Raw genomic sequence first — 22,782 nt, forward strand, 5'->3', positions numbered from 1 at the left:
CACAAAGAAACATTTGCATGTGTCACCAATAACCCGTGCGATGTGTCGAACCTAAGAAAGGTTTTCTATCGCATTTGTAAAGTCCTAGATACAGCATGCATGAAGTAGGCTATACTGTACAATACGATTCCGTTATTCTTTCAGCTCTATATCGCCATAACGAAGTCGACTGTAAGCAATAAAACCTCGTGTCACGTATGTGTGTATTGCTTGTAGAATAGAAGTATAGATTTAAAAAAAAAAAACGTCACCGGCCAATGCAAGGCGTCACAATCAAAACTTCACAATCGTGGAATTTCTCAATGTTCTGCGGCTTCGAAAGTGTTTCCAGGAGACAGTTGGGCTCAAGTGACATTGACCATCTCCGAAGCAAATTAGAGGTCTTTTAATTTTTTAGCTATTTTCTATTATAATTTAATTTAAAGTAAACACTGTATTTTGAGTTCGCTGCAAACCGTAACTTTGATGTCTACAAAATTGCTAAGGTACGATTATTATAATTTTCCCAAAATAGTCTTTATAAAAAATGTTATATTTTTTGACGTGTTTGACATAAAATACAATATGTTGAAGTGTAATATTAAGTTTAAACTTTCGCATATAATATTTATTTAAATTAAACATCTAGTGTAGAGCACAATTAAAAATCTAAATTATTATTTTTCATATTAGCGAAGGGATCAGCATGACATATCGAAGTAGTCAGCATTGTCACTATAGTTACAAACGTATGGCATCATGTCTGTGGGTGTGCTGTCATCCTTCTGAGAGTGGAGTTTGGGTGGCTGAAAATTGTACACATCATGGTGGATGGTTTTTAAAGCAATGTCAACAAGGTGATATAAGATTTGTATAACATAAAGTGGTTATGTTGGACAGATATTTACATCGTCCTTAACCTAAGACTCCAATTTTTAATAAAAGACTAATTTCTAAAAAAAGGGATGCTTGGACTCTTCTGAGCAGCTCTGAGCAGTGTAATTCACATACACTGTACTATCAGCATGTATGTGTGTAGGTTTGTCTGTGATTAATCTATATCAAAATAAATGTAGAGTTGTTTTTTTTTATCCATTTAGAATTACCACTGTTTAATTATAGACCTCACCAGTTTGGACCTGCAGCCCCATAGTGGGAGTGTGTGTAAATACAAACAGGCCCCTCTGATTCCCAGCACCCCTTGAGCTGCTGGGGAAGTGGCACAGGGGGTCACTGGGAGACCCCACTCTTCCTCACCTGGCCAAAAGACAAGGGGAACCAGATTAAGAGAAGTCTGACTGACTCATCTTGACTCCCACTGTGCTGAGTGCCTTCACCTGCGGTCGCAGGCAGCCATCACTGGAGCCCGACGCATCGATTGCTAAACAAATTAATATAATAATAATAATTGCTTACACTTCTATAGCGCTTTTCTGGACACTCCACTCAAAGTGCTTTTCAGGTAAAGGGGACTCCCCTCCACCACCACCAATATGCAGCCCCACCTGGATAATGCGACGGTAGCCATAGTGCGCCAGAACGCTGGGGTAACACCCCTACTCTTTTCGAGAAGATTTGTAAGGATCTCGGTTTTACGTCTCATCTGAAGGACGGCGCCTTTTTATGGTATAGTGTCCCCATCACTATACTGTGGCAATAGGACCCACATAAACCCCCTGCTGGCCCTACTAACACCACTTCCAGCAGCAGCCTTAGCTTTTCCAGGAGTCCAGTTGTGAGTTGCAGGGTGATATGGCTGCTGGCCATATAGTGAATATACAGTAGTGCCTAACCAGGGAGATTAAAGGCCAGTGTGCATAGGCAACAGACTTAATGTGTTTAAATACCTGAATATATTTTAAATGTTTTTCTTTATGGGTTTTAGCTTTGTTGCATGAAAGATGCCACTAGTTCTGGATAAAGAGGCACAAGCCGGCATGGAGGCAGAGCTGAGCAGGCTGAGGCACCAGCATCATGTCCTGAAGATGGAGAGCAAGACCTACAGCGACCAGGCCCAGCACCGGATCCACAAGCAGCAGTGAGTGCACGCTCTCCTGGGCTGTGTGTGTCTGAGCGAGGAAAAATCAGAAAAAAAAGTTGTAAATCTTTCTCAAGGTCCACAAGCCATAGTCTTGTTCAAAGTAAATTAACTATACCATTGGTCTGTTAAACTCTCTGGGCCTTGAAGGTACAAAGTCACAAGACATTTTAAAGAACTAATAATTCTCAACCTCCTAGTTTAAACGATGGAGAATAAAATGCAGTTTGCTCCAGTGGTCCAATCATGTATTCAGTTCAGTTACATGAAAGGTCAGGGGAATGGGTTTTTATGGACTAGACTGGTAAGATGACAAAACTGAAACGGTACATGAACGTTCACTCACACTGTGCTCTGTTATTGTTACTGGCTGATGCTGATGTTCAAGTGAAGTAATTGTGCCAACAGAGAAGAGATCAACCGCATGCTAAAAGAACAGGACGAGATGGAGACGAACATAAATCTGATGACATCCAATCAGAGGACACTGAGTGACCACTGTCACCTACTGGAGCTGAAGTGTCTGCTGGAGAAGCAGGACCACTACAACACGCTCATCCAGAAGCAGAAAGACCACATTACCAAGCTGGAAGTGCAGGTAGGTACAGTATTTTCACAACACCAGTGATCACTGCATTCCACCGCATGACTTGTTGTGTTGAATTCATTTAACAGAGAAAAATTTTCACACTCTGCTGAGCATATTGTAGGGAGTAATATGTTTGTATTATATGTATTTTAACATGATTTTGCATAGACTGAGCACTAAATTTCTGATTCTGCCAGAATCTATTTGGGAGTCAGAGATGAATTTCCCCAAACAACACAACATTGCACTATTCCTGCAAAAAGTATTGTAAACCACTTGCCAAAACTATTATGTTTGCACCAAATTCCTGCAGAATTCCTCCCAAGTATTTTGTAGGAATAACTTATTTTTAATCTCAAATGCAATACAAAATGCTTCAGCAATTTTGGGGCTAAGACAGGATTGAGTTTAAGGTTCAGACACTTTGACCAGGAATATTTAGGTGATCCATGAGTCTGAGAGGAGTAGAGCTGGAGAAAATAGTAAGAATTCCAACAGGAAAGAAGCTGTCATTGGGATTCTTCCTGTGATAAAAGTAGGAAAATATCCTTGTCCTGCCAGACAGCAAAACGGAACTGCATTTGTACTATTGTGTGCCTCGTTTCGGAAAGGAAATGACATGCAGCAGTGTGCGTTGCGTTCTTCCCCGTCGTTCAGCCCTGCTGTTTCTCGCATTGTTCGCAGATTAAAGAGGTGGAGGCGAAGCTCCTGGAGAAGAAGAAAAGAATGAGAGGAAGGAACTGCACACAGCACAGGCCTGCTCAGCAGCAGAAGCAGATCCGAATTCTGGAGAGCCGTGTCAGCCAGGTTAGGCCCATTCCGAGTCTTGTGTCCTCCGGCAGTTGGGATATAATTTAAGGAAAATAAAAGATCCGAGTGCCTCGCCGTGAGTGTATGTTGGGTCCCTTCATTCCCGACGTCAAGCCTGGGACATGTCACTGGGTGACTGGGACTCCACATGTGGCGGTGCAGAGTGGTGTTCCCAGGTGTCTGTAGGATTACAGTGACATCAGAGAGAGACATGGATTGTCCTCCAATTGTCTCTCACTCTCCTGTACGGCACTATGGAGCCGGCAGCATGGTACAAAAATGACAATAGCTGAGATTTAAACAATTGCCAATTCTAAACTGGGTGTACATATAATAAAAAAGAATTAATACTTCCATATTTGTATTAAAATAATTACTTATCTTTAGGCAATTGGCCATATTTGATCTGTCATTGCACTGTCTACTGTCCATTCATCCATTTTCTAACTGCTCATGCAATTCATGGTTGCAGGGGAGCCAGATTTTGGCAAGCAATGGGAGCAAGGTGGGGTATACAGGGCAGACCAACAAAAACACAGACACACACTCACACCAGGACCAGTTTTCCCAGAAATCAATTGACCTTCCAGTATGTCTTTGAAGTGTATGAAGAAGCCAGAGCTCCCAGAGGAAACACATGTGAACACAGGGAGACATACAGACTTCACACACATACACAATGCTAACCACTGTGCCACGATCCTGTCATTACTGGCCATCATGCTGCTCTACTATATATAGTACAGCAAATACATAGCAGTCAATCTCATCATAGAAAAGGCACGTTTGAAAGGTACTTTGAAATGCAAAGACATTTCTAACATGACTGTAGCTACAGCCTTGATCTACAGCCTTATCCAGCAAAGACAATATCAGCTCTTTTTGTAGTGAGCTTGAAGTCAGTGGAACCGAAATAGGTTTAGGATCTCTTTTTCTCAGTCTAATGACTATTATTTAACATCTCTTCTCTTTGGAGTGTGTGACGTTAAGCTGCGTTGAGTCATTCCTGATTCGTACTGTGAGTAGCACTGTCACCCTGAAACATTGTGTTTCTGTGTGCTGGCTGTGATCTGGATTGCTGAGTCCAGCTCTCCCCGTGTTGCTTGCAGGCCACCATGCAGTTTGACAAGCTGCTGTCCAGGAACCAGGCCCTGCGAGTGGATATTGACCACCTCCGGTGGCAAAGGGACACTTTTGGTCAGCTGTACCAAAAGATGAGCAAGGACGTGCTGCTCCAGCACAGCATCATGCAGGAGCTGGTGGAAAAGTCAACCCAGGCCTATGACCAAAGGTGAGGTGTTAACGCGATGTCCACCATACTCCAGTGTTATTGTGTCAGTGTCAGCATTATTTGCAAGAGCACCAGGGTTTGCCAATCTTGTCTGCTGACCACTGTTGCCATTTGTCTCAATGAAAGTTTGCAGGCCCTGTTTCTAACAGCTCTTGTCAGATAAATCATAAAACCCCATACCGAAATCCATAAACAACACATTGTCAATACAGGAGATGATACAGTTACGCATAGTCCTGTCCTTGCCGAAACTTCTGACACTGAAAGACAGTCCAATGGCTCCATCTACTGGATGAAGCAGAACATGACTGAAGTTGCAGTTGTAGTTCAGATCAATGCCAAGATCCCACAGCTCCTCCAGGCTGAGATCAAGGGACAACGGCTCCACTCTCCTTCTGTCGTACTCATTAGGCAATTTGTGAAGCAGTACAGCTTGTCTCAAGGGAATTGAAGGAGGGTTATAATTATGTGTTTAATCACCAGCTGGGGCAATTATTGCATTGGTCTGTTTGGCTGATATCGGTAGCAGCGGTCAGTCAGTAACAGGGTTAGAATTATTTAGAGCCAATGGGTAAGCCTTGCAAAATAAGACATCCACCATATATTACAAATTCTGAAAACATTTAATTTAATTAGTAAGTTCAGTTTATTCTTGTAGAGGCTCAGGTGCTTGGTCCTGCAAAATTTACAGCTACTGTTCAACCAGCAACTGATTAAGTCCTAAAAAAACAGCCTTTTGTTCAAATAAGGATCTGTGTCCCTAAGAATTTTTTCACTGCTGATCTTTGGTGTGGACTGGCAACCTTAGTGAGTAAAACGGTGTCAGCGGTCATGTGAGAAGGCGTCCGTATGTCTGTCTGTCAGGTCCGAGGCCCTGGCCCGTATGCAGGCGGTGAAGGACCGCAGTCAGAAGGACCTGGTGCTGTACAACACCGAGCTGAAGGAGATGATGAGGGTCATCGACCACGAGGACAAGCTGAGGAGCTTTATGATGCTGAAGTCCCAGGAGCGCTCCGCCGCTGCGGAGGACGAGCCCACCTCTGGCAAAAAGAAGAAAAGTAACTTTTTATTTCCGGTCCCCTTGGGGTTTGTCCCCTGTATGTCTCAGGGTGGCCCCGTGCCAGCACCGACGGGCTGGCTTAAAGTTTCCGGGGCGTGAAAGTTTGGGTTCTCAAATGTGGAGAAGGGGGACACGTGTGCTGTTCACATGTATCCATCTTGTATGGGCAGCGGCTCCCCTCGCTGGCTTTCCCTGGGGTAGCCCTCATTGTCCCGCGTTCCCATGAGTCTTTGCGGAGGAGAGGCGAGTGGCCCTGGTTGCTAGGAGACCGCACTGTGACTGCGGGAGGAACTGGGTCAGTTTACGATACGTTGTTCCGCAAGGTGGAGGGCAGGGTCGACTCAAATCTGCCGGAAGTCTTCCGACACTGTAAAGGGAAAATTAGCCGGGGAGGAGCAAAGTTTTATGCCATGAAAAGGCATGTGTATGTGGCCCAGCCCTCTGATTCAGATGTGTCTGAATCTCCACCTCGGCCCATATGGAAATCCACCCCAGCATCTCCTTGTCTGTCCGCGCCATCTGTTTGACTCGTTTCATTGCAAAACATCGATTCAAAACCAACTTTAATTTCATCGTGAATAAAAAAGCCCCCAGAGGGAGGATTCAGATGCGAAGAGAATTGCCCTGATAGACTCAGGACTGGCCTCCCTCCCTGTGAAAGCAGGGGTGAGCGAGGTGACATTAACCCTGGTTCCATGACGTAGTGCAGTGAAAGTCTTCTCCCCAAGTAATAAAGAAGAAAGAGGCCTACAGCTAGTGTTAAAGGCTAAATTAACAAAAACCACCGCAGTGTCTGGGGCTTCACCGTCCCCCTGATGGTAGCTGTGCCTGTAAAATTAGGTACCCCTGCAGCGACTAGTGTGCTGGTGCCTCACTCTGCTCCATGCACTGCAGATGCTGAGCAGGCCCTGCAGGAGAGGACAGGTGCAGAAAGCCTGGAGACCTACCAGGCCGTTCACAGGCGGATGGTGGAGCTGGCAGGAGAGGACAACCTCAAGGAGATAGGGAGGAAGTTTGTGGAGAACGAGGAAAAGAACTTTGCGTATTTCAACTACATCAACGAGCTCAATAATGAGGCGGAGATGCTGGAGCTGAAGATTAACAGGATGAAGGTGAGTATGCTCTTGCAAACACAAAGGCTGTCCTTCCAGAACAGTGGACAGTCCTTTTTTTAAAAAAAAAGCAGCAAACATTTGAATGTAGACATGGATAATGATATAGATGACAGCAACAAGTGCAATTTATTTCATTACTTTTGTGTGATTATAAAATTGATTTACTTTACCCCAGTTACAAGGAATTCAAAATATGGAATGCAGTGACTTTGTTACAAGAAAGTACCCTTTAAAAAAGTCTCAACTGATTGTGAATTCTATCATTTAAAATTAGACGTTTTCATATCCTACTTTGCTCATATCCCCATGACATGTATTTTCCAAGCCTCTTGTGATTTGTTTTGGCAAAAAATGCGCGGATGTTAGAACAAATATTTGAAAAGAAACATGTACTTTGTATGCTGAAATTTATGCAAGCTACCAAATGCCTTTTCTGGGGCCAGGATGGTAAAGAGAATTCAAGGCAAGCAGTAGTAAAATGTAGCACATCGGCTGGACTAAATATAGAGCTCCTATAAAAAAGGAGCCTGGGACAGAGATTCTGAGAACGTTCTGTCATCTGAGGCCAACCTTGAGGACTGCTGATAGAAGGGAGGGTGGCCAGTGCCCGCAGCCCTTCGAAGAGTGTGCAATCAGATAGGAAGAAATCGGTTGCAGCAGGAATATGGCATACAAGAACAGAATGTGCACTTAGACCATATTTCAAGTATTTCTGGTAAAATTTGCATGTCGCAGATACTGTATCTGTAGTCAATCTGGGTCATAATGGTGTCCATCAGCTGCCTGGTTTAGCCCTACTTACAGACATCCCCTCTTCTTGGTCCATGTGTAAGGCGAAGGGTCAGGACCACTAATAATGCCATCATCTGCCTCTTGTCCAGCTGCGGCCCATGCCTTTAGTCACTTTCAATAAACATTCATTCCTGCGGCAGGACCAGTTCACTGAGGGTTCTACGGAATTTGCTGTCATTTTGTTTGCCAACTTTCTCCAGAATGAGATTCTCCAGTTCCAGTTGGAGGACAGACACCATGAGGAACAGAGGAACGCTTCATTAAAGGAGCTAGAGGTAATGGAAACAGAGCTTTGGCACTCAAGCCACACTACAGCACAGCAGCGTGGTCTTCTACTGATGGACTGTATTTGAAGTCATCACAGCATTCATTTCAGATCATAAACAGTACCTGGTTTACCAGGTTTTCACCATTGGCTCTGCAATCTTGCAGAACAGGCACATATCTTTAGGGGGCTGCTGCTGCAAGACATCCACACTCACAGAAAGAAACAAAAAGATCTAAGCTCTAAGGAATCCCATCAATCCCATCAATCAGTGACAGTCACACTATTCATCAAGCAGTAACGTGTTATTGCACTGTTAGTGCAAGACAGGTCCTGGGAGGACTGAGTGTTTGTTCCTACAAATATAAAGGATAGAAAAAATTAGAAAACTTACTGTCATGATATTGTAGTATTACGTCATCAGTTTCACTGTATATTGTGTAAATAGGAAGGGGGAATTCTACTCTCTCTTCACAACACAGGAGAAGCAATCTCAGGACCTCTCACACTCTGTACCGGGGAATCTTTTACAACATGAAAAATTAAACAGCACAGTAAGAAAACAAACTAAATTAAATTCTTTCCTATGAGGTAAAAGGGTATTTGAATGATTCTGTCGATCGCTGACCTGACGACCGTTGTGTATGACGATTGATGTAGTGGGTAGAGAGCAGGTGGGAATTGCAGCAGTCATTTGTGACCTTGCGAAATCTGCCCACTGTGATTGGTGGAATATTTTCATAGATCAGAAAATAAGATGGGCCTGACGGGCAGTCCAATTAATCATGAAGTTGTGTGCTCTGTGGTGTCGGGCTCCGCAACCTTTTCTTCTCACTCCATAAAAAATAGAGCTCAGTGACAGACCATATTAAAGATGTTTAATTACTTCACAGAAATATTGCAGTCTTTTTGACCGGATCTCCAAATGTTGAATTAGTAGTATTAAATTTATCGATTTCATTTTTCAACAGTCGTAGGCTACCACACCAGATAAGGGTTACTGTTGGTTTTGCATGTACAGAATGAGTGGATAGTGCCCTTAAGCTGCCCATGTGGGAGCCCATTTTTTACATGGTTAGGAGGCTGTATGCTGGCACACCAGTGTATCTCATGCCTGTATTGCCCACTGTGTGCCAGTATAGGCTCCATAGGTACACTTCATGCAGAGTTTTAAAGACTCTAGATCCTTTAGGTTGTGTTACGATGATTTTGAGGAGCAAGAGTCTGCATGTTTACAGAACTGTAAGGGATTGAATACAGGCTGACTCTCTCAGTGCTGATCATCTGTCTACTTTTCCATTTCAGGTGAAGCTGGAGACAACCAGAAGCCAAGCAGATGCCCTGGAGTCTCGATATAAGTTGACTTGCAAATCCCTGGACCAGCTGAAGACTGGCATCGCAGATCTTTTCACCAAGATGAACTGCGACCCCTTGCCCATCTTGGAGAAACTGGGCGGTAGTGAGGGAATCAGTTATTCCAACGTCACCCAGTATATTGGTAGGCTTCCTGTGCAGAGAGCCAGACATGTACTGTTCTTGTTGTGCAACAGGCTGAGCGAAGGGAATGTCATTTCTCCCCAAGTCAACACCGGTATTTATAGAAGAGTAACAGGACAAACACTACCATTCAGCTGTCAGTTCATAGTTTCTTTGCAGGGTCTGCTGTAATGTACAGTATGAACCATATCAACAATAGCTGCAAAGGGATCTTACGGTACACTGGGCCTTACTGATGAACTTATTCATATTTTTATATCGCTGATTTGTTGAACAAGCAATGACCTTCAGCTTTCATCAAGTGTCACACCTAGGAGAGGGATTGAAACCGCCAGACAAATTAAGAAAAAAATCACCTTACCATCTTAAAGAAATCTTACAAAATACTTGTATAGCAAATTTTTTGCCATTTCCTTTACCTTGAAGTGTATGCATTGCTGTTGATTGGCAGGCATACTGGATACTCAGATACAATACATCTGAAGGTATGTTGTCGGTTTGTTGCTGTTGATCGACAGGTATCCTGGAGCAAAAGGTCAATGAAATGCTGATGGTCTTATCGTACCTGAACCTGAAGGATGCAGAGGAGCAGGACTTGCCTGCCACCAACCCCCTTCTGGCCAGTTCTGCCCTGATACCCACCGTGATGCCTGTGAAAACGGAGGTGCCACCTGACTTTGAGGAGAGCGAGGCCGAACAGCAGCAGGCGGCAGGTACTGACTGGACATCAGCCTCCGAAACAGCAAGACGAGTCATGTCGTGGCAGTGAATACTATGTCTTACCAGGCCTGTTTACAGTTTGTTTCATTTTGTATTTGTAAGTTTTGTTCAGATGTTTTCTTTCCATTGAATGGAATAATTCATCCCCTGCTCCTGATCTGTTCTGCCAAGCTTGCGGGTGTCTGAAGGGGGGAAGCCCTATTATGTGAGGAAAGTTTTGATTTTGTCTGAGAACAATACGCATGCTGTATGCAAGTGGAAATGCATTTGAAGACAAACTGTCAATGTGGATAACCCAGATGCAGTGTCATCTCATATGACACAGGTGTGAAGTCCTAGCCCTCAGCCAGATGTGCACTGCAGATGTGGCTCATCAGTTAGTGGTGGGAGGTGAAGATCTCAGCTATCCCACTGTTCTTTGCCCTTCATACCTATAGGCTGATCTGTCACTCTTTTCAGATGACGGCAAGCCTCTGGATATTAGGAGCCTACGAGAGAAGGTGCTTCCCAAGGTGATGGCCTCAGAGGAGCTGGCGAAACGCTGCGAGCTGTCCAAGGCCGATTGCAGGACCCACCGGGAAAAGAAGAAGCTGTCCACTGTGGTCAAAACCACCTGAGAGGTGAAGCCAGAGCCCAGAAATCCCCCCAACACCTCCAGCTGTTCAATAAAAGAAAGACAAGCTCTAGTCATAGTGGGTTGTCTGTTGCTTGACTGTCGCTAGATGCAGCTGAGAATCTGTGTGTACAGGCCATCTAGTTATAACTGTGCTTCAGACTGAATTTTATTTTGAAAGGAAGTTCGTTTCACTTTTATCATTTGCAAACCCTTGTCACAGAGATATATTTCCAAACGGAAGAAAAGCAAATACTCCTGGCAGCAAGTCGAACAGTGAAAAAAAGTAGCTAGACAAAAATATGCATTCTGAAAAATACGCTTAGCAAGTTAAACACGTCTTGATTGTCCCTGTAATTTATTGTCAGTACACATTCATGTTTTTAAAATACATTTCGTACAGGGAAAGGTCTCCTTTCTGTTCCATGCAAAAGTGACTACTGCACTGTTTTATCTCTGGGGTTAATAATATGCATCATGCAATCTCACATACTGAAATGTGTTGCATTTAAATGAAGAAAAAGGCATCCCTTGACTGCCCTTGACTGTAAAGCACATCAGATAAGCGTGTGTTGGCTGCTCTTTCTTTTTTCTTAAAGGGCAAACAATTAGAGTGCACGACCGAACACTGAAGAACACAATCAGCTGGCTTACTAACCTTCCAGGACTGGGGAGAATCAGTGCCGTGAGCCTTGAAACCCATAAATGAGATGATTAACAATTCCTCGTAGATTCTCATAAACAGAAGTGTATTCTTGCAGTGCAGATTTGCCGACATACAAATTGACAGCTGGGTCCCGCTGACATGAACGCACACTGTATAATTAGTGAGGGATGAATCAGGAAGCCCCTTGCATTCTCCTCACTGTGCAACAGTTCGCTGGGCTCTCAGCACTTCAATCATCCAGTCCATGCAGCACGGGGAGCTCGTGTCAGGGGCTGCTGTGCGGTACATGCTAATCAGGACTTGTACCTAAAGAATCCCCGAAGGCTGCTGCCGCCTTATGTGAGTCAGTAGGCTTTTTAATTGACGGAGTCAAAAAAAGTAAAGGTTTCATTTTCCCAGTGGGTCGAAGCTAAAGGAAGCAGGCAATGTGTTGACCAGAGCATTAGTACAGCCCAGTACTGTATGAGTTAACAAGCTTCAGTTCTTAGGGATTATTCTGGTTTCTACATATTTCTAAGTACATTGAGAGCACAAGAGCTGCTCCAGTGTACTGCTGGTATCCTTTTGCACATGATTGCATCGTTGTAAACTTCTTCTATGTGGAGTGGCACAGCTTGAGCTGAGAGGGGCAGTCAAGTGAAAGAGAAATCTGATTGCCTGATTTTGCACTTGGTGAACTGAGCTTTTCCTCATTTTGAAGATGGAGAACTCAGCAGTTAATTTCTGGGCGAAATCAAGGGTTGCCTGGAACTAGAGTCAATAGGCACAGGTCAGGATTTGAGCCGCAGCTCAGTTAAAAATATAACATCACGAAACAAAAAAGTTTGCAACTTTGTACAAAACAATCTGGAACCCCCAGGAGGATCTTATTAAACCTTTCAATGTTGTCACAGACAACATATTACATTTCTAACATGCTACTGTAATGTTTGTGTTAACTACGAATTTTGTAACTCCTTAAACATGTCAATAAAACAACCCAGAGTAACCTTTTTTAATAACAAACACAATAAACAAACACCTTAAGCTATGCAAAGTGGCTACATATCTGAGTGTCTAACATACTCAAACATCTAGGAGTGTGAATACCTTAATAAAATTGTTTTGTTGGTAATATTTTGAGTTAATTGAGAAAGGACTTTTTCATACCAGCATACCAGAATGAGCCTGTGGGGCGGTTACCAGAACAGTAAAAAAAAGTCAGCAGCAAGACCTCTCAAGAACAGTGCTGAGATCATTTATTGTACAAGTTTATAGGTGAATTGTCGGCCACGGGTGATATTTTTATTGAAAATAAAAGGCAGCAAAACAAGAAATAAAAATGATGAACACGTATAAGGTCTGAAATGTAAACACAGTGTGTGGAGGAGATGAAGGGTCACTTCCTGCACTATTCTGTCTATTTTGTGCTGCGCTGCTTGTGGCAGGACATACTGTACCACTGAGCTGACTAAACAGGGTTCGGCCATCTAAGCAAGACAAAGTGGGATGTGGTGAGAGAGGGGGCAGATCATGTGTTAGGGGGGGGACTTAACCGATATAACCATAACTACTCCTGATCCTTGTCCTCGCCGTGTGTGATGATGTAAACCAAGTTCTTGTAGTCGAGATTTCCGGACACATCTGGGGGGAAGGCAGTGAACATCTGTTCCATCTAGAAGTGGGAGCAGAGGGAGAGAGCAGAACTGGTAAAAAGACTTTGGAAAACCAGCACCTCCCTACCTAATAATGAAAGACAAATAGTGCCTTCACATTTCAGCTAAAGCTTCACCACTACTCTTGAGAATGTGTTTTACACACACCTTTTTAATGTGACAAGAAAGAGGATACAATACTTCTGTTTGGTTTTGTGAAGAAATGCTCATGAAAAAGTTATTCAAGTCACTGGAACTCCTCAGCTCCAGTTTGGTCTTGTCTTCAAAGGACAGCAGTAAATCCCTGTACCTCAAACACCTAAGCATTATAATCATGATTCCAGTTTCTGGACTACTGCCCAGGTGTTTTACTTCTTGTATGAATGTGGGAGCTGTGATTTCTGACAGACACTTTTGCTACTGTCCATGACTAAGAGACTGAGGTTTGGTAGAGAGCAGATGTTCTTGAAAACCTACCTCTTCGGGGGAGAATCTGTCAGCTTGAGTCGTCAACATTTCTGTAACGCTGAAAACAGAGAGCAGTATATTGTGATTCAATGTGAATGAAGAGCCCATTCAAAATAGTGCAATGGAGAGTGGTACTTACTAATCCTTCTTCAGAATTCCTTTGCCTTCCGGGTCAAACACTTTGAATGCGTTCAGAATGGTCTCCTCAGGGTCAGCACCTACAAGGCCGACATTGACTCATCTGGCTTGTCATTTTGAACCACGTTTGTACATGTATCATATGACTGCACTGATGTTTTGTTTGTATGTGTAACATCTGGGAGAAGGATGATAAGCAAAACTCCAGAAGTCCATTTCGGCGATAACAATCAATTCTGTCAGCTCTCAGGCGTGAAGTTAAATGTTTCAGGAGGTTCCACTTTTTTTTTTCATTTCCATGCACTTGTGTAAAGTTTATTCGCATCTTCGTTGATGCATGTATCTGGTTTTAATTCTTATTTTTGTGTCATACATTCTACGGTGAGCTTTTCAGCACTGGATGTTAAAGTATTTTAAAGCTGGAGGCATTTTCCTGCAATGTCTCTATTCCAGTGCAGAACAACACAGCAAAAGAACTCTATTAAATGTAATTAGACACTCTGAGTGGTGTCTGTGATGAATGAAAGTCGTTTTGGTCAGATTTTCCGGGCTTTTTCTTTCCACCATGACCAAATTGGCCGATCCGTGTGTGTGTGTGCGCCACTCCCTCCTTACCTTTTAGCTTCTCGCCGAACATGGTTAAGAAGACAGTGAAGTTGATTGGGCCGGGGGCCTCTTTCAGCATCTCGTCAATCTCCTCTTGTTTCACGTTCAACCGCCCTAAAGTAGGGACAGAAAGCACAGTTGAGCCCCGTCAGGCTCGGGCGGGGCGGGGCGGGGCGGGCGATCGCACAAGGGCGGCAGTCGGAACCCACCCAGAGCTGCGAAGGTGTCTCTCAGGTCGTTCTTGTCGATGAACCCGTCTCGGTTCTGATCCATGATGGTGAAAGCCTACCGGGGGGGCACAGCTAGTCAGTGACAGCACGTTTCTGGCATGAGGAGGCAGTAACTAAACTTGTCCGAGAATTTCCACACACTGTCCAACAGCCCTCTGTGTGGACATCACTGTCTCTGTAGGTCGAGGGGGGACTGAGGAAAGCCAGTTTAACTCTTTCTTTTTGTTAATATTTAGTGTTCTTTTAAATCTCCCACCGACAAACAGCCATACCGGAGATGTTATGGTAAACTCAGGAATTATAGCCTGTTTTACCCTCTGTGTAACCCTAACTCCTGTTTAGCAGTGCACTGTTCTGTCTTTAATGATGTATGCACAATAGTTATTTTCCTTATGGGTCAACTGTGGCTGCCTGATATTAGAGGGACTATTTGAACTTTATGGCTCTTTAATTATATTGCAGAACAGATTTTAAGGTGTTTAGCTCTCATGCAAATACATTTTCCCCACATTTTCTTACCCACAAATAACATCCAGCTAAAAAGAAGATCTATATATAGATATAATAGAATACATATTTCACTCTTCTCCTCTCCAGCGCTTTCCTTCCCAGGATTCCACCTTTTAAATCCTAAAACCTGAAAATGTTTCACGTAGAAGCTATTTGAGAAGCTTTTGAAAAGTTCCTACAGGCAATGTATGTCCCATTGAGAAGTATTGCTGAAAGGTGAAAGAGCTGCATCCTTGATTATTTAATGATTAATTATTGACTAATTAATTATTGGCTGATTATTGATAGCCAATAAATAGTTAACCGAGGCGATTGCCGGATGTATTAAGCAGAACAACTTGGGAAACCAAGAAGTCTGTAAATATCCCTTGAGCTGGAGCTTTATGGACGGGCAGACACTCACTTCCTTGAATTCCTGGATCTGGGCCTGTTCAAACATGGAGAATACATTGGAGTTTGCTCCCTCTGCCCTCTTCTTGGCCTTTTTGGGTGACTGTGGGGGGCAGCAAAGACCAGCGAGTTATTCCACAGTGTGAATTATCAAGACTCCCTTTCTCAATGTGCTCAGAGTAGCTCTGAGAACCCGAAGCTCAGTGGTAAAGCACCACAACTGTATTAGCCACATCAAGCCTCTGCTTTCTTAGCCATACAATTGTAGTTGTTACCATGCATAAGCTTTAAATGCTCCTGAATGTATGAGTTCTTTTTCTCCATATTATAGATATCTTCAATCTTGTTTTAATAGTCCATTATAGGGTTTATTTAAAAAATATTGTATTATATATAGGGTTCCATCATATAAACTTTACTTGGAACTCCCTGATTTGTGGAGAAAAATCTGACTGATATTTTAATTGCATAAAGATAAAGCATAGCACGCAATAGAAGACTTTTTGAGAGATAAAATAACTTTCTTCTTAATCAGAAATGTTTATCATTCACATTTTGAGTGGATAGGTTTTACCAATGGTGTCGCACAACAAGATAAAAATAGATCTGAGTTGTGCGTGTCTCGACAGTGTTGAAGACCGGTATTATGAGCCTTTTGTTAGGAAAAAGTGCATTTCGTCCCCCAAATGAAATTTGTCATCAGAGTTTCTCCTGTTCAAATGACATGCTCTAAATTCAGCCGCTTTGGGACAACTGTGTGCGGATTAGCAACCAACAAATGTGCATGACAGCCCAGGGCCATGACACAGGAGCATACTTTCCAATACCTCTGTACATAAACAGGGTCGCTGGGTTTATTTGGTTAAGAGACCTTTTATTAGAATTAAATTTAGTTTTTTCACCATTTCAGTATAGCATTTTTAAATCACGGTTCATTTACTAAAAAAAATGGATTTTCTCCGTTCTGGCTAGTTAGCCTAAAAGATTGAATTTGAGTAAGGGACACTGTTTCCAATTAGCTCGTTTCCGATCAAAATCAGACAAACGAATCTAAGGACAATCAATAACTGTCCCTTATTTACACAAATGTCTTTAAATCTCCCTATAAATCAACAAGGGAGAAGTTTGTTCAACAATCTAAGCTGTCATCCTTTATATAAACAGGAATATTAAAAAAAAATGCCAAATTTAGGAATGAACAATTATTTATGGTCAAAAGCAAGTAAGCAAAACTGTATATTGTGCAAACGATGAAAATGCTCTATTTTCTTTGCACGACATATGGTCTTATTATATTCAATGTGTTCTTAGACGATTGACGATTTTCTTTTCTATATCCAGCCATTGCACTGAGGCACTTTCTAGGCGTTCTGTCTGCCTGCAGTTTTTCAGATACTGTTATAAACACTGTGGCTGTAGTTCCCAAAACAGATGACTCAAAACACAGGCAAAGTGTGATTTTAAAGGTGAACATCAGACTTAGAAGATCTATCCATCCATTTACTAACCTCTTTACCCATTATAGGGGAGTGCTGGAGCTGCAGCCTGTCCTGGCAAGTAATGGGCACAAGGTGGGATACACCCTGGACAGGATGCCAGTCCACCACACACCAGAGCCAGTTTTCCCAGAATCCAGTTCACCTACCTGGAGGTCTTTGGACTGTGGGAGGACTCCCACACAAACACGGGGAGAACATGCAAACTCCTCACAGACAGCACCCCAGGTCCAGAATTGAACCCAGGGCCCCAGCTGTACTAACCACTACGCCACCACTCTCCCCAGCCTGAGGAAATGACTTGCCAAAATCTGCAGATTAGGAGAAAGAGATAACATTCCCGACGTCCTGTGCGCCTCTATACTGCGCTACGTGCATCCATCTCCGCGTAAACAAGCCGCGCGCAACACGGTGGCTGAAGGGACAACTGGGGTGACGTGATCCCCAGTGGAAGCATCCAGCAATGCTAGCAGTTCCCGATTCGCCTTGCAGGATCAGAGCTCTTTACGTGTGGGTGCAAACTTGCCACTCATCGTCAATGCAGAGTTCTTGCGCAGTGCACTCACCATGGCTGAAGCTGGAGATGGGCAGGACTAAAGAGAGGCTCCCAGCTGCTGCTTAACAATCAGGCCTCCGGGTGGGGCAGAATTATATACCCCCGCGCCACCCCTGCACCCCACGTTATAAATAAACGTTGCCTTGTTTAGGCAGTGACAGGTAAAAGCTATGTCCCACCCCTCACCCCGCTGCATTGTCCCAGGGCCTGGAATAACAGTGGTTTCGAATGACAGCAGTGTGCTCTGACGATGTCTGCTGGCACAGCGAGGGCCTGGAGGTTAAGGAAATGGCACGCTCTCCCCGAGATGGATGTGCATCTCTTCCCTTCCCTGGTCAGAAACCTGCTCCACACGCACGAGGCTGACTGACAGCTGCCCCGGCAGACCTCCCAAAAGCAGCAGAGGAATTCAAAGCTCCCACTCTTGTGTCTTATAAAGATATACACCAGCACTGAGCGCAATAGTCTGGGTTGATGTGAATATGCTATCTCTGCAAGGAAGAAATGCTGAAGCAGAATGGAAGATATTACAGGACTTTCTCATTGTTTATATTCAAATTACCTTCAAAATCCCCTGCTTAAGTTTCTGTGGCACACACTAGACACCACAATTAGGTCCAGGAAAGACTGAGCACTTAAATGGATGGACTGTAGTGTATTTAAATGTGAAACTGTGCCTGTGCCACTATTCATACTTATAATAAATCATTGTTAGCTTTCTAATCAGCCATGCAATATGGCAAATAAGTTAGGGGTTGTAAGTTATTGTTTATACCTACAGCTGGTACAGGTTTCCATTGAAAAATGCGATTGAAAGGAAGCAGAAGTCAAGGTGTTCCTTTCCAAATGTCTCCAGACATGAATTGTCAAAACAACCGGCCTTGCGCCCAGAAACCTCTAACACAACCTGCTGCAGATGTTACCCCCCTGCCCGGCAGCTTGTGCCCTCTTGAGATTTTGCCTGGCTTTGAAACACAAGACCCCCGAAGGCCTATTTCTGATACTCTGACACTCTACAGAAATGGCCAGAACAAAAGACCGTTTAATAATAGAAGCTTCCATCACTGCCACTCGCCCTGTGCCCCAAGAGGAGACTTCAGTTATTTGGCTGGCTCTCATGCAGAATCCTTCCCCAAGGCTCTTGTCAGTGGAACCGAGCTGTGGCACTGGCTGGGCGGCTGTTCTCTGGGGCAGGGTCGCGGGATTGTAGCTGGGGGTTTGGTGGAGATGGGGAGGCTGGTCGTTCTGTTGTCTTCACCGAAACATGAGGAGCTTGTCCTAGCGCCCCCTCTGAGCCCATCCTCCATCAGCAAAGACACCCCCCAACCCCCAGGCTTCTGATGTACACCCCCTACTTCAAAGCCAAAGGTTCCTAATGACCAGGAATTGCTTCCTTGTCATTACAAGTGTACTGTAGCTGGGTGGTCGTCCCTGTCTGAACAGTGGGCATCCTCACCACAGCTGAATCCTTGCTTCCTTGTTCTCAAATTGGTCGGCCTGACAATTACAGCCATTTGACGTCTCCCTAACATTTCCATCAGCAAACCTCTGCTCTGGAGAGGCGCTGAGCTGTGCTGGGAGAAAAGGCTACTCCCTGTAACAGTGGTTAAACTGAGAAAGGGTCAGGTGGGGCCCAACTCAGAGAACAGATATAAGTACAATGTACTGCAGTACAGAGCATGCATAAACGTAGCTTTTCACAGGATAGTTTCACATCGTTATTACAAATTGTGACAATGGTAAGTGTTCTTATAATCTAGTCAAGATAATAATGGTGAAAACAAAATAGAGCTTTATAAAAACTCAGCAAAAGCAACACGTGGAGCAGAAATATTATTACTGGGAAATGGAATGATAATGAAGGAACTAAAATGGATTTTATCATTCCATAGATCTTTAGTAAATTGTTCATAACTGTACCAGTTCTATTTTCCTTTTTCATCGTCTGCTTCTGGTTGTAGACGCGGATGGAGAAATATTTTTATCTACATCTATGTCATGTCTGACGAGGCTGTTTTTCTTTTACAAAGGATCACAAGTTATATTTTAACACGTTGGATTGCCAAGGAAAGGCGCTGGCAATCCTGCTGAGGGGATTTTTCTGCGTGAAACAGGAGAATGTGTCACAGGCCGCCGAGCCGAGGGCTGTGAGCTCGCAGTGGCGGCAGGGAACAGCCAGGAGAGCAGACCCCGAGGCAGGTTTCCAGCACGCCGAGCCAGTAAACTGATCAAAATAATGTTGCTAAAAAATATCCACATGGCATTCCCTCTCTTGTTGATTGCTACGATCTCTCGTCTTATGCTGTGGGTGGCAGAGAGAGATGTATGGTTTTCATGCTGTACTGATAAGCTGCCCTCTTTTTTGGCCCGCGCCTCCAAGCAAATGGAGAAAGAGCACACAGCACACATTTAGAAAAGACGTCCGATCCCCCTTTCTTCCTGACTGCTCTACAGTACGTCAACGGTTCAGCTATTAACTTTTAATGTGTCTTAATCCTGGGTCGAGGGCGCGGTGGTATGGATTAAAGAGATCTGCTCTTTCCCTGCGTGTGTGACAATGCCCTTCAGCTCGCCTTTGTCGTTTCAGCTGTCTTGACTCTTTGGGTTATTCTGAGTCTAAGACACAAATGGCAGCTGTTGCTTTGCATGCCTGCGCGTCAGTGTGAGAAAGGTATTGTTACAGCTTAGCATGAGTATCAGACAGAGAGGTCTCACAGCTATATATAAAACGGAAACAAACTTATAAACCTGAATTGCCTTATTTCAGTGCAGCCCGTTGTCTTCAGTTAGTTGAAAGATGTATAACAGAAGTCGCAGGAGATGTATCAGTACGGAATAGTTTTTTTTTGGGGGTGAATCTGATGCTTATGTAGTACATCTTCCAAAGTCTAGTTTTTACCTGGTCAGCCAGGTGAGACAGTCAAAAAAGAGTTCTGTTAATATGGAAAATATTTTTTTTCTTTCGCACAGTCATTTGGCAAATTGTCTTGCCTGTATTTGGAATTGAGAAGAGCAGAGCCGTTGTCCTCGCACTTGAGCGAAAGGCTCTGAAAGTCCTGCAGTGTGTTGCGAATGCAGGTTAAAAGCAGCCTTACGGCCTGTTGTGGACGTCTTTCATCATTTCCCCTTCCCACGGCACTTTGCAAAGAGTAACGCTGTACAGGCAAAATAAAATACTGGTAAAACAACAATCATGACTGTATCACCGTTCAAACAAAAACCCCACAACGAACAAATGACTGGGAGCTGACAAACAACATCACATGAACTTCCAGTGAGCGACTCTAAAGTTGCAAACTTCCAGCCGAGGTTATGGGATGAGAAGAAAGGCACAGCTCAAAGTCAAGGAATAGGCCCGGATTATTGGGATGCAGTGGTATTCAGGCCCACGTAGGTGCTGGGGGACATGGATATCTTCATTAAATACATTGTAGCATCCTGCACATGTACATAGCCTCACTAACAGTATATGTCTTCCCCTTGTCAGTCCTTAAAGCATGGAATCTGTATTCTGAAATGTGTGACTGTCTTCTGAACTTCCTCAGATCTGAGTGGGACTTTTAATTCAGTGAAAGAAAAGGCTTAGAAATCAGAAATATTTATTGAGTTCAATATGATTCTGCACAGTCCCAGCCCTTGGACTCTTTTGCTGCCTGTGATGCAGAGAGAAGCCTGCTGTCTCATTTTCTCTCCAGCTCCACAGCTGGCAGTGCCCTGGCTGTGGCCAACAAGCTCTTATTCCAACAGGAGATTTAGACGTTATCTGCTGAAATGCTGCAACACTGTGCCAAGTACATTACTGTATGCCGCAACGTAACTTTTTCCTAATTAGTTTATGGGCAGGGAGATACAGTGAATTATGAAGGGATTATCATGACCTTGGGCCACAAAATTAAAGCTATCAGGGGAGGTGAGTAATAAACCTCTCATGTGAAAAATTGCTAGAACAGCCACCATGTGGGCTATATAATAAAACTGATACATTCCGTGATAAACTACATAATGCCATAATTAACCCTGCACAAATCTGTATTATATACGCTGGTACTAAATTATTATAGTTTATTATTGCAATTACTACAGGACCAAGTGTGATCGTAGACTGTGCTATAATGTATTGGGTCCCAAACTCTGGATCTTAAGGAATACTGTGTCTGCTGGTTTTCAGCTTAGCCCTACATATCCGGTGCTAATTAATGACTTAATTGATCTACATGCTTTCTGAGACTTTTATATAACTGTTATTTAACTCTTTCCAACAGCTTCAGCCTGCAGAATTGTACACATCCTCTCCTCAGCTTGCCAGCCACTATTTCTGATCACATTGTTCTGAGCAGTTGATTAACTGATGATGAACGGACACAGTGAGCATTTATTCCTTCCGCACAAGTCAAATCAGGGCACACTCAAGACAGCACACCTGAATGAGGGTAGGTCTGAAACTCAAACATTTTTACAGGGTAAAAAATGCTTGAAACAAGCATATGGGAATTCGAAAGGTAAGTGCATTGTGATACCAATTAAAAAACACATCTGAACTTTTGAGAGCAGAAAGCACATTTACAAATACACCTGAAAAAACTGAAATCAATTACGCTGTGAGTAAGAACGTAGCTGGACAGGTTCCTCTGTTCCTCCAGTACCAGCGCTGGGAACTGCTATACTGCTATACTGTGTTGTAGGGCTTCCTAACCTGGGAACTGTAGAAAGGTCTCAGGTGACTTGGGGAATCAGGAGAGAGCATGTTTAAAAAAGTGCATCAGGAGTTTTGTGTAGCTCTTCGCAGCACTTAACCAAATATTAAACAGCTCACAGATGCAGGCTCACATTTCACACTGAAATCCCAGTCAAAAGAATGAAGTCAAGTTCACATTGTAGTCTGTTTTTCAGTTAGAGATGAATGTTATTTCTTGCTTTATTAGAAGTGATTATTTTAAAACCTCTTGGTTTGTGTCAAAAGTTTGGGATATTATAGTTTGGGATATTATAAATATGCCAGTAGTTGAAAGGATTTGGAAAGCACTGCTGTATTGACCTATGGTAATTACAGTTGTCAAATAGGATTAGATCAACTCACCAAGGTTTACACAAATCTTGATTTGCTCTGTTATTAAAATGAATTTCCCTTTTTATGCTATCCCTGAGGCTGTTGCTCTGCCTCTCCTCGATGCTTGTGCTCAGATCACAAAGTTTTCAACAGAGCTGACACACTAATTCATCACCATCTTCCTCGGACGTCTGTGGATGATGACAGAAGAGGGTTTTTGTACTCTGGAGCAGCCATACCACAATGCACTTACCTTTCGAATTCCCATATG

At 43.5% G+C, this 22,782-nt stretch overlaps 2 protein-coding genes across 3 annotated transcripts; one reads left to right on the plus strand and one right to left on the minus strand.

Annotated features, from left to right (window-relative positions):
• Window positions 1–317: 317 nt before the first annotated feature.
• LOC102695693 (coiled-coil domain-containing protein 63) lies at window positions 318–10,842 on the plus strand. Of its 2 annotated transcripts, none has more exons than XM_015366061.2 (11): window positions 318–380; window positions 1,865–2,017; window positions 2,426–2,615; window positions 3,291–3,413; window positions 4,526–4,707; window positions 5,572–5,765; window positions 6,662–6,879; window positions 7,875–7,949; window positions 9,245–9,437; window positions 9,955–10,149; window positions 10,616–10,842. In XM_015366061.2, exons 2-11 carry the CDS (start codon window positions 1,881–1,883, stop codon window positions 10,771–10,773), a joined length of 1,665 nt encoding a protein of 554 aa, XP_015221547.1. In that variant the 5' UTR covers window positions 318–380; window positions 1,865–1,880; the 3' UTR covers window positions 10,774–10,842. The 2 variants fall into 2 exon arrangements, with proteins under 2 accessions (XP_015221547.1, XP_006640489.2); XM_006640426.3 differs by lacking the exon at window positions 318–380 and adding an exon at window positions 387–485.
• A 1,815-nt stretch (window positions 10,843–12,657) lies between these two features.
• On the minus strand, window positions 12,658–17,573 carry LOC102682260 (myosin regulatory light chain 2, ventricular/cardiac muscle isoform). The gene is made up of 7 exons (XM_006640274.3): window positions 17,475–17,573; window positions 15,426–15,515; window positions 14,492–14,567; window positions 14,292–14,396; window positions 13,678–13,756; window positions 13,548–13,596; window positions 12,658–13,090 (listed from the first exon to the last, which is right to left on the minus strand). Exons 1-7 carry the CDS (start codon window positions 17,475–17,477, stop codon window positions 12,986–12,988), a joined length of 507 nt encoding a protein of 168 aa, XP_006640337.2. The 5' UTR covers window positions 17,478–17,573; the 3' UTR covers window positions 12,658–12,985.
• Between the last annotated feature and the right edge of the window lie 5,209 nt (window positions 17,574–22,782).

Source organism: Lepisosteus oculatus, chromosome 22 (genome assembly GCF_040954835.1).
Source record: "Lepisosteus oculatus isolate fLepOcu1 chromosome 22, fLepOcu1.hap2, whole genome shotgun sequence".
In the NCBI taxonomy this organism is placed as follows: Eukaryota; Metazoa; Chordata; class Actinopteri; order Semionotiformes; family Lepisosteidae; genus Lepisosteus; species Lepisosteus oculatus.

Coding starts and splice junctions, on each gene's coding strand:
- LOC102695693 (XM_015366061.2), top strand. CDS start 1,881: ATGCCACTAGTTCTGGATAAAGAGGCACAAGCCGGCATGGAGGCAGAG. Junction 3,414..4,525: donor TGGAGAGCCGTGTCAGCCAG/GTTAGGCCCATT, acceptor TGTTGCTTGCAG/GCCACCATGCAGTTTGACAA. Junction 7,950..9,244: donor CTTCATTAAAGGAGCTAGAG/GTAATGGAAACA, acceptor TTTCCATTTCAG/GTGAAGCTGGAGACAACCAG.
- LOC102682260 (XM_006640274.3), bottom strand. Junction 13,757..14,291: donor GTTCGGCGAGAAGCTAAAAG/GTAAGGAGGGAG, acceptor TCGGCCTTGTAG/GTGCTGACCCTGAGGAGACC. Junction 13,091..13,547: donor ACAGATTCTCCCCCGAAGAG/GTAGGTTTTCAA, acceptor TCCCACTTCTAG/ATGGAACAGATGTTCACTGC.